This window comes from Lissotriton helveticus, chromosome 6, assembly GCF_964261635.1.
Source record: "Lissotriton helveticus chromosome 6, aLisHel1.1, whole genome shotgun sequence".
NCBI classification, from domain to species: Eukaryota; Metazoa; Chordata; class Amphibia; order Caudata; family Salamandridae; genus Lissotriton; species Lissotriton helveticus.
Genome location: NC_136067.1, coordinates 1,851,004,405 through 1,851,019,993, shown reverse-complemented (window position 1 = coordinate 1,851,019,993; position 15,589 = coordinate 1,851,004,405). Strand labels below are relative to the sequence as shown.

General features: G+C 47.4%; 1 protein-coding gene across 1 annotated transcript in view; it reads left to right on the top strand.

Annotated features, from left to right (window-relative positions):
* The window catches only part of LOC144761925 (spermatogenesis-associated protein 7-like), a 970,202-nt gene that overhangs the window by 340,736 nt on the left and 613,877 nt on the right, over window positions 1-15,589 (top strand). Inside the window, exon 4 of the mRNA XM_078647121.1 lies at window positions 14,417-14,464. Coding sequence (XP_078503247.1) covers window positions 14,417-14,464 — 48 coding nt within the window. The remainder of the gene's footprint in view (window positions 1-14,416; window positions 14,465-15,589) is intronic.

Genomic DNA, 15,589 nt, shown 5'->3' with positions numbered 1-15,589 from the left:
GTCCTATTGCGAAGCGCTCCGACACCTGCGGGTAAAAGCCTGCGCTGTATCCAAACGTACGACTAACTAAATTAATAATACTCTGTGTGCACTGCAACTCAGCGTTCATTTGGTGTGCTCGTCCTGCCCCTAATATGTGTACTGGGTGTTTAGATTCAGAGCACCTCCCTCCTGTATGTTGTATGTTTGTATTTGCCATGTAATCCTTTGGGTAGTTGCTATTCATACCGTTACTGCGTACCGCCTGCATCCGTGTGAACCATACACGATGATGTCAGTGTATTTAGTGAGTATTCTTCTACGTCACCCCCTGTTGTAGAGTGGCCCACGACATACAACACACATGGCCACTACACTCCCTGTATAAATAACCTCGAACAGGCCTGACAACAACAATTCCCTTCCTACGCCTAACCTGAAGTGTCTTCCAAAACGGGGAAAATGATCTATTACGGAACCCATGCTCTGAAAGGCAGAACAATTCCATCATTTCTAATTCTACGACGTCGCCATAGCACAGGCAAAGTAGATTAATCTGAGTGTCAGGAAGAGTCCCATCCCATATTGTCGTTTTTAAAAGTCTGACGTGACCCCGAGGCTCGAACCCTGTTCCGTAGCACTAAGGTGAAGAATCTGCACAAATACCCCCCTGCCCACGTAACGCTTGTTCTTGTGTTCAGGCGTCCTATATATACTGCAGCATTATACTTCAATGTTACTTTGCGTGCTTCTAACCTGCCCACGTCACTTCCTCCCCCTAAAATGCACCGTTTGCTACCTCCCGCAATCTGTTGGCTCACAATTGTCACTTTGCCTCGTTTGATGTAAACATTTTGCTTGGGAACCCGGAGGGAAAAGGGGGGGGGGGGAGGGGGTGCTGTCCCAATACCCATATCACTCCAATGCCCTAAAAATATATACATTAGCAGCTAAGATTAAGAGATTGTGTGTATCAACCAACGGAAATACAAAGACAGCTCGAATTGTTTGCATGACATTTCCCCAATATGTTGAATTGCTTCTCAGAAAGCCAGCGATAACTTATCTGCTCAGTTTGCATGATACAACTGTTTGCACATCATGTTGTGTATCACATTAACAGTTAACCTGTATCGAACAAACATGCAGCTGTGTAACTACCATCCAGCCTATCCCTTGCTCTTGCCTTGCGGTTCTGGTAGCAAGAAAAGTGTCTGCGCCACTACCAAGATCCCCTGCTTTCATAGGCTGTGTGCAGATGGGCCGATAAGCTATAATGGATCTGTCTGTAAAAAACAGCCGCCTCCCCATGTTCCCAGGAGTAAGCGAAGAACTGATTAGCACTCAACCACCATATTAACCTTGACAATAATGAGTGAGTAGTTAACTGTTGTGGCTTCAAAAGGCCCCGCCATGCATTTTTTAACGCTTCCCCTGTAAAGGTTTGGGGATACGTTCTGGTATTATACCAAAAATGCAAATACAGCGCTCCATGCGCAGATTTAAAATGTTAACCGAGCACAGGTTAAAACAATGTCGTCACACCAATGATCACTTTTTCATTTGCGGCAGCGGATGTCTAGCTTTATTTATGGTGACTGCTGAATGCTGCCGGCAGACACAAGAACCGAATAATACTCCTATAATAAAACATAACGGCACGCGGTGGGCGGCAAGTGCAGCTCGAGATGCTCCGGCCAAGCTTTGTTTGCATGCTTGCCCTGTAAGCCGCATGGTACCTTCGTAGTCTTGTGGCGTATACAAATGCAAGAACTTTCTCAAAATGTTTGACGGTGCCGATCACTTTAAGCAGCTCTTTTATATTCTTTGCCCGAGAAAGCTGACCTTACAGTCACTGCTGGGGATTGAACCCTTGTCTTTTAGGGACCTGCGACACCAGAGGCCGAAGGCAGCGCCGCTGCACTATCGCTCACTCTGCGGTTCAAGAATAATTACGTTCGTTGTTTGTTTCAACGAAAGGATTTAATTTACTGTACTTGCCTGTCTAATACAGTTTGAAAATGTAATAATGTACATATTTTAGAAAAAATCAATGGTACGTGTTTTCATAGTACTATGATAAGAGTATTTGTATTGCTTTCACGGATGGGACACTACGCCCAACTGAACCGGAATGCAGCCCAAGGCGATGTTGCACTGCGTCTAAGCCATACTAAAGTTTTCGTAACAAAGCCCCAGTCAGCAACACACCGCCCGCCAACATTAATTAGATGAGGCAACGCACAACATGCCCCTAAACCAACATGCCTGCCCCATGGCCATATACTGCCCAGAAAATACATGCAGAAATACCTGCAGCAATGCCCAGAAACATTCTGCCCGCCGACCGCTAACATTAATTAGATGAGGCAACGCACAACATGCCCCTAAACCAACATGCGTGCCCCATGCCCATATACTGCCCAGAAAATACATGTAGAAATACCTGCAGCAATGCCCAGAAACATACGTGCTGCAGCACCCCAATGCCTGTGGTAAAACTTACACTCCGTTCGGTCTCGAGTGCCTCCAGACGTAGTCTCTTGCGAACGCACATAGCAGGCCGTCATTTCCAGACCAAGCCCTCTCCTGCCGTAGATCTCTGTGCGAGGCCGATGCTCCAAAAACGACTTCGTAGTCTGCTTCGGTCGGCCCCTGGACGCATGTCGATTCCTGCCAGTTACCAACATGCCCGCTGTTCGACTCCTCAGCAACCCTGCAGAGGAGAGAGAAAAGACAAACAAAGAAGCCCCGAGCGCGGGGCACACGGTGCTGTGGGAGAGCGTCCAGGGACAAGGGGGTCTCCTGGGCGCTCCCCACCTCTTTATTCTCCAGGGGCCAGGCGGGGGGGGCACGCCCCCCCCCGGCCCGCCCCTCCTATAGCCCGCCCCCCCTGACCCGGACCTTTTACCTGGTATCCGGGTCAGGGAGGCCGCCGGCCAATCGGTGGTGGGTCGCGCCCCCCAGGGCCCGCCCCCACCACCGAGAGACAACAAAGGAGAATGGGGGGGAGACGGTCGCCGCGCCGCCATGCGTGCGGGGGGGCCGAGGGCCCCCCCTTTTCATTCCTCCTTTACCCAGACGTAAAACATTAGCACTTGAATAGCATTTCAAATATGGCACTAAGAACCATGTTGCATGGCATTCTTACATGACAACTAAATGAGGTGAGCACAAAATGAACATGAGAACACAGTAGCAGTGAAAGAAAGAAAAAGAGCTGAGCGAAAGAGCAAGCGAGAGAGAGATAATGGAGTGTAGAGTTGAATTGTCCGTCTTTGATTTATCCATTTGCTTCATGAGAGAGTGTCAGCGGGGAGGGGAGGGGCGTGACTCCTGTGGCATCCTGCCAAAAAGTAGTCCTCCTCGGACACTCACACCCTGATTGAGTAGTGGTGAGTGGTCAGGCAAACTGACAGATGGTTGCCGATAGAGCTTGAAGAACTACACATTTATTGTAACATTCTCACCTTGCCTCTGAACAGTTATCATGGTCCCTTTTACAGATGTTACCTTCCATGAGTCATCCTCAAATGGCAGCAGGAATGACTCTGCTCTTGGTGCATCTTGGTCGAGAAATGTGGTAGTTTTGGGCCTGGCGCTGACACAACGTTTCATCCACTTGGTCCTTTAAGACAGGGGGTTCTTCCACAAAGTGAATGGACTTGGGGCTAGATGTAGGTAAATAATTTTTACCGATTCTAAAATACCGAAATTTTCCGATTCAGTATTTTAGAATCGGTAAATTTGATGTAGGTAAATTTTCGGTATTTTTTACCGAATCGGTATGATTCGGTAATTACCGAATCGGTATTTACCGATTCGGTAATTGCCATTCATTCCTATGGGCCTGGAGGCCCATAGGAATGAATGTCAATTACTGAATCTGTAATTACCGATTCTGTGAATACCGAATCATTCAAGGGTGGCAGGATGTCACTTTGACACCCTGCTGCACCCCTGATTAGGGCTTGTGTGCCATGTGGCACACATACATGCCCTTAGGGCATATATGTTTGCCACATGTATGTGTGCCACATGGCACAGGTGTACATGCACAGATTTGCATATACACAGGTATTCGTTATTTACCACCAACTAATAGTTGGTGGTAAATAACGAATCCTTAAAGCCCTGTGGTACTGTTTACAGTGCCACCTACATCGCAGAATACAGATTCGGTAATTTTACCAAATCGGTAAATTTACCGATTCTGTAAATTTACTGATTCGGTAAAATTATCGAATCTGTATTTTAAGATGCCCTACATCTTAGTATCCAAATACCGGTCGGTAACGGCCGAAAAACGGTATTTTCGGCCGTTACCGACCGGTATTTGGATACCTACATCTGGCCCTTGGTCCTTTAAGACAGGGGGTTCTTTTGCATGGGGAATGGGATTCACCTTGGTTCTAGCATATGGTATGAGCCGGTATTCCCTCTAAAAAGCATAGGGGGCACACTCCATGTTCTGTCCATTTGCCAGGGCAATTCTGAGGATTTTATTAAAGTCTGCATAAATCTTTCCGCCTCTTCGTTGGCTTGAGGCCCATGGGGCATAATTCTCATGTGATGAATACCACTGGATTGTAAGTATTTCACGAACTCCTGGCTGGAGCGCAGGGAGGCATTGTCTATTCGAAGCTCACTAAACAAACAATTGGTGGTCATGACCTTTTCCAGACGGGGGAATAATTTGGCTAGCTGTTGTTGACTCAATGATCTCAACCTCAGGATATTTCGAAAAATCATATATGACGACCAACATATGTCTGCCATCAAGTAGACTTCCGAAATCAGCACAGAGCCTCTGCCACAGGATCAGTGGTATAGCCTCAGTGATGATGGGTGTCAATGAATCCACAGGCCCCACAGCTTGACACAGCAAAGAGTGCTGGACAGTCCATTGCACTAGATCATCCAGTTTTGGGAACCATACCTTGCACCGTAGTGTGGACTTGGTTCTGACAATCCCCTGGTGAGCTATGTGAGCGAGGTCAACCACCTGTTGTTACATGGCTCTTGGGATAACCAATCTCCTTAGACACCCTTCCGGAGAGACCGCTAGTTCCAGACAAACATTGTGGAAAGATGCCAGGATCAAGCTTGCTTCATCGGTACGACGGGATGCGTTTTTAGTGAGGGTGTGCCAATTTCCAGAGGTTGCCGCAGAGCTGGCCAGTTGAAGGCATTCATCAGTGATAGTAGCCTTAACAATGTCCACCAGGTAGATTGGTAGTAGCCTGGGTAATTCTACCACCAATCTAACATATTCCTCCACTTCCTCAGCATCTGATTCCTTTTCCACTGTGGCGGGCCTCGCATGCCTGGATAAATAGTTGGCAGAATCTTGTGATCCATGGTGATATACCACAGAGAAACGATGTGCTTGAAGTTGAAGGATCCATTTCTCTATTCTTGGAGACAGTTTGGAGGAGGACTCAGTGAAGAGAGGGACTAGTGGTCTGTGGCCCATATGTATAATGAATGGCTGGCCATATAAGTAAATATGAAAATGACGGCAGCCCCTATTCACCACAATAGCTTCTTTGTCAATGACAGTGCTGATCATTTTTAGTCAGGGCACGACTGGCATATGCCACTGGGACCCACCCACAATTGTATTGTTTTTGTTATAGTACAGCCCCATAGCCAGTGGGGACTGCATCAACTGACAATTCTGGCTCCCTGCTATGGACAGAGCTCGTTTGAATGGCCAGAAGACCTCTTCCTGGAGGGGACCTCAGTTCCACATGGCATTGGCCTTGGTCATTTCGAGAAGTGGGGCAGTAGGGGCTGTCAGGTTATGGATGAAATGCCCTTAGTATGTAACCATTCCTAGAAAGCTGCGCACTCCTTTGACTGTGGTGGGCACCGGTGCTGATTGGATGTCATGGATTATTGCGGGAACTGGCACAATCCCTTCCTCCAAGAACCGGTATCCAAAAAACACTATATCCTTCTGAAGAAAGGCGCATTTTTCTCTGTGAAGCGTGAGACCATTGTCCTTTAGTCATTGAAAGGTGTCTCTTAGATGGTCATTATGCTCCTCCAGTGTGGGTGTCTGGACCAGAATGTCATCACTGACATTTATAACGCCTCTGTGATCAGCCAATACCCACCGGATCATGTCTTGAAATACTTCTGCTGCACTCGATACTCTGAAACAGAGACACTTGTACCTCTGCAAGCCAACATGGGTGGAAAAAGTAGTGATTGCTAGATGAAAAGCCACCCTCCGATGTTTCAGCACAACAGGTTGGCTAAAGTCATCAATGTGCAGGTGTATCAGACAGCCATTGAGACATCATATGCCATCAAAAAGAGATGCAAACTTATCGACCAGATCTTCCAAGCTTCCAAAGTGGATGATGAAGGCAAAAGTAACGAGTTGAAGACACTCTGGCGTCCGGCAGCTTAATAGCATTCCAGAGCCACCTTTGATCACGTACACCTTGGTGCTAGTTGAGTGAGACTCATGCATGATTTCTGTTGTGAAGACGCCTGCCAGTGGCACTGTGGATGATCCGTATGCGAAAACATGGGTGAAGGTGGGATGTAAGACTGGTTGAAAAGGTAGTGTCTTTAAGACATCCTGCACCAAGATAATAATTGAAGCTCCTGTGTTGATTAAAGCTGGCAGCTGATAGCCTGCCAGGAGGATGTTGCATTTGGGAATGCGACTTCATGGATATCCACTAGATTGCAGTGCATGGATGCCATGACCAGCTCCTTCAGGGTCATCATCATCGCACATGTCCTCCTCATCTTTTAGTATTGTGGGAGACTGCATTACGTTGATCGTTTTGGGTGTCTGTCCCTTTTTGGGTGTGGAGGAACAGAATCCCTCTGTCTATGCTCATGGGGGCCACTGATCTAACCCATGAAGAATACTTCTCCTTACCTGTGGACCCACCTGTGCAGCACCTAACCCAAATCTATTCACAGATGCATCCCAGTAGGCAGATAGTACCACCATGGCCAACAAAGTGATGTGGCCCATTCCATCCCTTGGGTCTAGCCTCTGTCCCCGAATCAAGGAAAACTGTTCACAAGGACAGCAACAGAGGCCACTGACTGCTGTCAGTGTCAATAGCCCACCCAGGGTCATTCAGGGGTCTCTGCCCTCCGTGATTTCTCGGAATGGGGGGGCAGTAGCCCAGGTGCCTTGCATCCTTTCTCCACTCTCCCTTTCACTAGTTCAGGGGTGGTATACTGCAGCTGGTCATCCAACCCACGGTCTGTACCCTTGGTTTGGACTGAATTCAGGGGTGAATCTTTCCTCCCCCTGCCCCTCCATTTGTAATTATGTGCCCTCCCACCAGTTTTGGGGTGATATCCTGAATGTTGCCCTTCAACCTGGGGTCTCTACCCTTAGGCTGAAGAATCAGTACTAGTGATTTGAGCAAGTTCTGTGTAAATGTCCAGAGCTCAACAGACATCAGTCAGACAAGGAGGGTGCCTTTCCTGTTACTGAGGAGGAGCATACAATACCTTTGGACATCTCTGGTTGGCTAGTGTGTGCAACTTATTCTTGGGGAATTTGGGCTCTCAGGGTTCAGGCCCCATGTTAGGTGCCATTTCTTGCACAGCCCACAGCCCAATATTAATATGGTCGCACCCAGTAGATCTCCTTAGTGCCTAGAGGAAATGACAGGCAAACCTGTCAGGAACTGGACATTTGTCCACCAAAAGCAGTACACACTGATTGATTTTTCAACATTATATGAATATTTATTTTGCAGTATTAGTCTACAAATCATGTGTATCATATCTGTCATAATTGTTATAAACAACTCAGCAGTTAATATGCAAATCAGGGCTAAAGTTAGACACATTCCCACCATATTTCATCACACATCCATAACCTACCAGGCTATTCCTTACTTAAAGTATCTACATGTTGTCAGCCATCTAACTTATATGGCTGTGTTAGTTTACTTAGCCTTAATTAGTTATTTTATGGATTAAAGTTTCATTTGTTATTTGAATACATTTTAAAATGTTTAGCTAATTTTATTGTAGAAGCGCGTTGTTGGTTTTTTGGGGGGTTAAGTTGGGAAGTTTATTAAATTACAAATAATGTTATATTAATTGTAAACAATTTTTATTATTTAATTGATTATAAATTATTTTTTATTGTTGGACTATTTTTTATTATTACAATTTCATAACATATGCCATGTATAGTTTCCCCACCTACCCTATGCTGTCATCGGGTCAGCAGTTGGAATCCATCTCTTCAGCATCATTGCTCAGCAACCGGTCCATGGGTCTTTCCCCCAACCAATCTTGCATTGGTACCTTCTGTACCTTTATTACTAACAATGTCTTATGGAGCACCAACCCTACAAAAATTGATGAAGAAAGTGAAAACTCACCTCTTCAAGTATTACTTCTTGATATAGACTAACTTCTCAGTCTTTCACTAGCTTTACTCTCTCCCTCTGTCCCTCCACCTATGTATTCCCGGGGGAGCTTGCCACCATACAGTGATCTGTTGCTAGTCAGCAGTTTTGCGCTTCGGAAATTACCAAACATCCCTACACACATTACCTCCTTGTCCGTCTTCCTCGCCACAGTATTCACTCATGAGCCTCCGGCTCCACACAGAACTCCAAGTATAAAACAAAACAACGCTCTAGTCTCCCTCGCCCTCCTCCAAGATGGCCCCCAGTGGCTCCAGCCAATCCCATAAAGGGATACAGACACACCCAATTGACCTGTTCTTTTTTTATACACTACTCCGAGTGCTGTGTTCCCTGCTGGTCAGGTGAGTGGGGCTGGGGTCTTGCTTGAGCAACCCCTTGTTGCCTTGGGTATTTAGTTGGGGGGAAGTTAGATGTTGTGTTGTACTTCGTTTTTTATGGTTAAATTGTGTTTGTTCCCCCCTTCTTTTGCCTGGCGCCTTGTCCTGCTTTAGCGGACTAGTTGTGCTTTTTGATGCGGGTTCGCTCGGTGTTCCTGCTCCGTGAGGGCCGCGCCTGCGCTTCCTGCTTAGCGGGGAGTTGTTGATGGTGTGCGTCCCTTACCGACCGCGCGTCCTGTTTAAGGGACTTTGCGCGGTCGGGTGTTTTCTTTATTGCAGGTTTTCAAACGCTTACCTTGGGGCTGTTCTGTGTGTTGACGGCGGCAGGGAGCGTCCTTGTTTCCCGCTTTTGTGTTCATCGGTCTGGGGCCTCATTAGTGGTTGCGCGCATTTCTTCCTGCATTTTTATGCTTCCTTTGGGGGCGTGTCAATGGGTGTTTTCTATGGTTGCTTAGCGACCTTTGGGCTATTTTACACGCTCAGGTGTTTCTGGCGCTTGCTACTGTTGTTTCACTCGTGGCTGGTGACATGGAGGGTGGTTCTTCGAGTTTGTCTGCTCCTGACTCCTTGGAGGCTTCTGGTTCTGGAATGTCTGTTCCTTCTATGGAATTATTGCAGAAAATGATTAATTCTGCGGTGGCAGCTGCCTTGCAAGATAGAGTTCATGTTCCTCCTGACAAAAAGGCGCGGGTTGATGGCGTTCCGGCTGTTGACTCTGACGCTGAGGAAGATGTTGATGTCAAAGGTCGTTTTGTGCAGGGTGCCGACCTTAAGGAGGTGCTATGTCACATACACAATAACTTGGTTTTCCCTGACTCTGTTGTGCCTCTGGAGGATGATTTATTTTCTCAGTATCAGCGTCCTGAACCTGATTCATTGCCCCTTCATTCTTCGGCGTTGAAGGTGTTGGAAACTGAATGGAAGGATGTGGACAAGGGCTCTTTTCCTCGTTTCCCGAATAAGCGCTATCCTCTGCAGGATTTTGCGCTAAAATTTCCTTCCTCGGTCAAGGTGGATTCCTTGATGGCCAGTATGACGTCTCATGGGACTGTGGTCTCTGAAGATTCTTTTCCTGCTGACCCTGTAGATCGGAAGGTGGATGGTGCAGTGAAGCGCACTTTTGCGGCTGCTAACTTTTCCATTCGGGCGGCGGCCTATTCCTCTTACACGATCCAGTCCTTGCTTAAGGATTTTCAGTCTCTGTCGGAATTGTTGGACCAGGGGGAGGATGTATCTTCTACCCTGGCGATGATGGAGCAGCAGGTTCGCCTGCTTTCAGATGTATCTTTTGATTCTTTAGGGGCGGCGGCTTCTGCGGCTGGGTCTTCTGTGGCTGTGAGGCGTCAGCTGTGGCTTCGCTCCTGGAAGGCTGATGCTGCACAAAAAGGTCTCCTGATGAAGATCCCCTTTTCTGGGGTTAAGCTTTTTGGTTCCCCTTTGGATGAGATGGTGAAGAAGACGGCGGAGGACCGTAAACTCCTCGCTCCTGAAAGGGCTGGTCGCTTCCATGCCTTTGGTTCTCAGAGAGCTTTTGGTCCTTCTAGGAGGGGTCGGGCTGGTCAGCCCTTTCGTGGAAGGGGGCATGGCCGGGGTGCTCCTTCCTTTGATAAATCCGGGTTCTCCGGGGCTTCTGCCTCCTCCTCTCCTGCTTCCAAATCGTGACTGGATCGCTCCTGGTGTGGGTCCGGTTGGGGGTCGCCTCACTTGCTTCATGGACTCTTGGCGAGAGACTGTGTCAGACCAGTGGGTTCTTCAAGTGGTTTCGGAGGGTGTACGTCTTGGGTTTACCCAGACTCCCCCAGACTGTTTCAGATCCACGCCTTGTCCCGGAGACCCTCTAAGATAGTTGGCACTTTTGGAAGGCATCGATTCCCTGGTGGTCAAAAATGCGGTGATTCCTGTGCCCAGTGATCAGTTGGGGTTGGGCGTATATTCTATTGTGTTTCTGGTGTCCAAACGCACTGGAGATGTTCGGCCTGTGATGGACCTGAAGTGGGTCAATACTTTAATCCCTCGCCAGAAATTCAAAATGGTTTCGCTACAGTTGATCCTTCCTCTGGTGTCTCAGGGCGATTTCCTGGCGTCCATACACTTGAGAGATGCTTATCTGCATGTGCCTGTTCATCCCGACTCTCAGCGGTTTCTCCGGTTTTGCATCCTGGGTCGTCATTACCAGTTCCAGGTATTACCTTTTGGACTCTGCTCTTCTCCCAGGATCTTTACTAAGATTTTGGCTCCTCTTATTGGACATTTGCATGGGGAGGGCATCAGTGTTTTTCCTTATCTGGATGACATTTTAATTTCTGCTCTTCTCTTTCTAAGGTAGAGTTGCATGTCCAGAGAGTGTGCCATGTCCTGGAGCATCATGGTTTCCTTGTGAATGTGCTGAAGTCCTCCCTTGTTCCTGCACAGGAATTGACTTTCATTGGGGCTCTGTTCAAGACTCGTTTGGTGATGGTGTTCCTGCCCCCTCCCCGGATTCTGTCCCTGATGTCTGCAGTTCGTTCCCTGTTGTTGGGACATTCTCATCCTGTGAGCCTGTGGTTGAGGGTTCAGGGTCTGATGTCGGCGTCTTTGTTGATGGTGCCATGGGCTCGCCTCCACATGTACCCGGTGGTGTTCCACATTTTGTCGCATTGGGACCCCTGTTCCCTCGATATGAGTGTTTTGGTTCCTATGTTGGAGGCTGTTCGGGTGGTCCTGGGTTGGTGGTTGGACGAGGGTCATCTGTCCATGGGCCGCCCCTTTCTCATTGTCCCCACCCGAGTTCTAACTACAGATGCCAGCCTGCTGGGGTGGGGTGCTACTCTGGGGGATTCGGCGACTCAGGGGGTTTGGCCTCGGTCGGTATTGTCGTGTTCTTCCGACTACAAAGAGCTGAAGGCCGTCCTTTTGGGTCTGCTGGATTTCTCGGATCTTCTTCGGGGTCACCATGTGCAAGTCCGGACGGACAATCAGGTGGTGATGTCTTATGCGAACCATCAAGGGGGGTGCAGGGTTTGCTCCCTCGGTTGCCTCAGCCGTCGGATTTGTTGTTGGGCGGAGGTGAACCTGGCGTCCCTGTCTGCCATTTACCTGCCGGGTCCGGAGAACACTGTGGCGGATTCTCTGAGCCGGGTGTTTCCTTCCATGGGGTCTTTGTCCCTCACACATTTGATGTTCAGGAGGTTAGGGAGGAGGTTTGGCTCTCCGATTGTGGACCTGTTCCCTTCCCAGTACAATGCCAAGATCCGCTGCTTCTGCACGATTATGCCTTGCCGGGATGCCTGGAGAGTGGATGCTCTGTCGTTCCTTTGGCCGGAGGGTCTGTTGTATGCCTTTCCCCCTGTTCCCCTGATTCCGGCGGTCTTGCAAAAGATCAAGGGGGAGGGGTCCTTTGTACTTCTGATTGCTCCGGGTAGGAAACGTCGCCCTTGGTATCCCCTGCTGTTGGAATTGGCTGTGTCTCCGGGGTGGGCCTTGCCATTCGTGCCTTACCCTCTGGTGGGTCCTCTTCTTCCTCTGCCTGTGTTCCGTTCCCTGGGTCTGCGGGCCTGGCTCTTGAGAGGGATTCTCTGATGCGTGACGGTTGTTCTATGACTATGGCTGGGGTCATTCAGCAGTCCCAGAGGCCTTCTACACTGAAGTCCTACGCGAAACATTGGGATACATTTGCTTCTTGGTGTGTCGGTCGCGGGCTGTCGGTGGCTTCTTTGGACTCGGCTCGCATTCTGGATTTTTTAAATGATGGATTTGTGTTGGGCTTGGCCATTTCGACTCTTCGAGCTCAGTGGGCCGCCATTCGGGCCTTTCATGTCCTACCTTTGGTTTCTATTTCCCCTTTGGTGAGACGTCTTTTTAAATCTCTGTCCTTCCAGCGTCCCTGTCCTATCCTGTGTCCTCCTCCTTGGGACCTTCCGTTGGTGTTGCGTTCCTTGCAGTAGGCTCCTTTCGAACCATTGGAGTCAGGCGACTTGAAGTTTTTGACGCTCAGGGTCGTGTTTCTTGTGGCTATTGCTTCTGCCAGGCGTATTGGGGAATTGGGGGTGTTCCTGCGGTCTGCCCCGTTTTTGGTCATTCTGTCGGATCGTGTGGTCTTGCGCCCTCATCCTACATTTGTGCCTAAGGTGGATTCTTATTTTCACCGGTCTGCGGAGGTGGTTCTTCCGGTTCTTTGCCCTGATCCTTCCTCGGATGAGGATTTCCTTTTGCACCTCTTGGATGTTCGTCGTGCCTTATTGATCTATTTGTCACGCACGTCGTCCTTTTGTAAGGTGGACAATTTATTTGTCGATTTTGGTCTATCACGTCAGGCCCTGAAACCCTCGCTCACCACGGTCAGTCGTTGGATCAAAGAGGCCATTATGTTGGCTTATGACTCTGTTGTTGAGGTTCCCTCTCTTCCGGTTCAAGGTTGGTCCACCAGATCTGTTGCTGTGTCGTGGGCTGCTTTCAAAGGGGTGTCCATGGAGGATGTTTGCAGGGCTGCTACGTGGTCATCCCCTCATACCTTCATGTCCCATTACCGCCTTCAGATTGGGGGTGGGGGTTCTGTTTCATTTGCCTCTTCTGTTCTGTCTGCGGGGGTTCCTTGAGAGGTTGTCCTTTTTGGTTCTTATGCCTCTTGTTATTAAACTGTGTTTTTGCTGCATTGATGGTGTGGCCTGTTTTCCTTGCATGAAGCTAATTTTTGCTTTGGTATCGGCTCATGAGTGAATACTGTGGCGAGGAAGACGGACGAGGAGGTAATGCCCCGGTTACTTACCGGTTATCTTCATTACTCCGAGTCCTTGTCTTCCTCGCCACAGTATAGTTTCCCTTCCCTCCCGGCCCTGGTGGTGGCGTCATGTCTGCCGCTTGGTTTTTCAGGTCGATTGGGTGTATCTGTATCCTTTTATGGAATTGGCTGGAGCCACTGGGGGCCATCTTGGAGGAGGGAGAGGGAGACTAGAGCGTTTTTTTGTTTTATACTTGGAGTTCTGTGTGGAGCCGTACGCTCATGAGTGAATACTGTGGCGAGGAAGACAAGGACTCGGAGTAATGAAGATTACCGGTAAGTAACCGGGGCATTCCTGGAGGTAGGCGGGGTCACTGGTGCTTGGCTCTTTCTATGTTGCAAAAATGTGCGCACAATGCCCCTTAGCAGAAGCACATAAAAGCGTATGCTACTCTCCCATTCATTCTTCCAAGACAGACCTCTGTAACGTATGTTCCCTTGCAGCTGGGTTTACAACACATTCACAGTAGAAGCGGAAAGTTTCCCTGTTCGGTCTTATTAGTTTACATAGTATCACAAAGCTCAGAGTTTTTGAAAGCATGGCAACCGAGTACATACTAGTCCGCTTTACCATTAAGTTAGTCTGCAGTCCACTTTTCTAGGCCCTATCTCTGTTCCACGCATTCTCTACGATGAAATACAGCTATATGTAAATGTGTTTAGGCGTGCTTGCATGTAAGGAATTATTATTAATATACACAGCAATAATTTTGTTTTTTCCTTTTCATTTCTTTGGATGTTTAAATCTTCTTAGATAATAAAGGGATTCACAGGGAAAATTGATCAAAGTTAAGTGCAAGTACACAAAGATAAAGAAGGGACTTAAAATATCCAGATGAAAGCCAAGCTCATGTTTCCTCTGTTTATTTCAGCTGCAGTAGACTCATCTGCACCCCGCACTCTACGGACAAGCGTTAAATGTGAGTATTCAACATTTTGCCTAAAATCATGTTTCCAAATTGTCGGCCTTGTCTGTGTTATCTATGATCTTTTAGGATCATAAGTTAAGAAATCTTCTCTACAGCATACATAAACATGATTATTGAAACCACTATGCATATTTGCCTATCATTTAATTTAGTGCACCACGAACAATTTTGGCTAATTTCAAAAGTAGTGGTAAATTGGGCGGGAACGAATCTGAGAAATAAGGTTGGTGCTAAACTTAAAGCCGATTTAGTAAATTGGGGGGGAAATGGGGCTTAACAGGAAAACACTGATGCTGAAATGTGTTGCGCTTTTTTGCCATTGCAATTACTATCACCCTTTTCTTTTTCTATATCATCTGATGCACCTTGACTGCATCAGTGATGCTGTAAAACCACATCACAGTTTACACCTCAAGTTTAAATATGGACAAATGTGAGTAGAAATCGGGTTTCCGCCCTTCTGTAGCGTTTACAAGGGACCTCGTTTAAAATCACTGTTAAATACTATTTCAAAGGTGCACGGCGGAATACCATTTATTGGCGCCATTACCGGTGTGTTCGCTGTTCAGCAGTAAAGAAGTTGAGGTGTGAGTGGCAGTAATAAGATAACTAGAGTGCGCCTTCATGGGTGTGTTGGGCGCTGAGTCGAAAAATAGCGAATAATTGCTGTGTGGTATCACTGACAATTTTGTAATGCAGGGGAACAAAAAAGAATCCTGGTAACCGGATTCCCATTTCTATTGGCTTCTTTTGCCGCATTCTAAATGGCCAGTTTAAGTGTGTCTGTGTGGGATATCTCATACTGATATTGGCATGATAAAGGTGTCAAGAGTAAAGATAACAGGTGCTATAAAAGTGCTGATTAAAAAAACATAATATAACTTACGTACTAACACGTACTAGTATCAGCATCTTTTTTTTAAAACTAATTTAAAATTAGTGATTTCAGTTATTTTTCAAAGTATGTTTTTAATCCACTTTCTGAATTTTCATACACAGTACCTTTATCCTACATCCGTGTGACTTTGGATCAATTTCAATTTCAATTTATTTTATTATGTTTTTGGCTCTCAGAAGAGGGCCACATAAGACAAAATACAACAAATACAAACACAC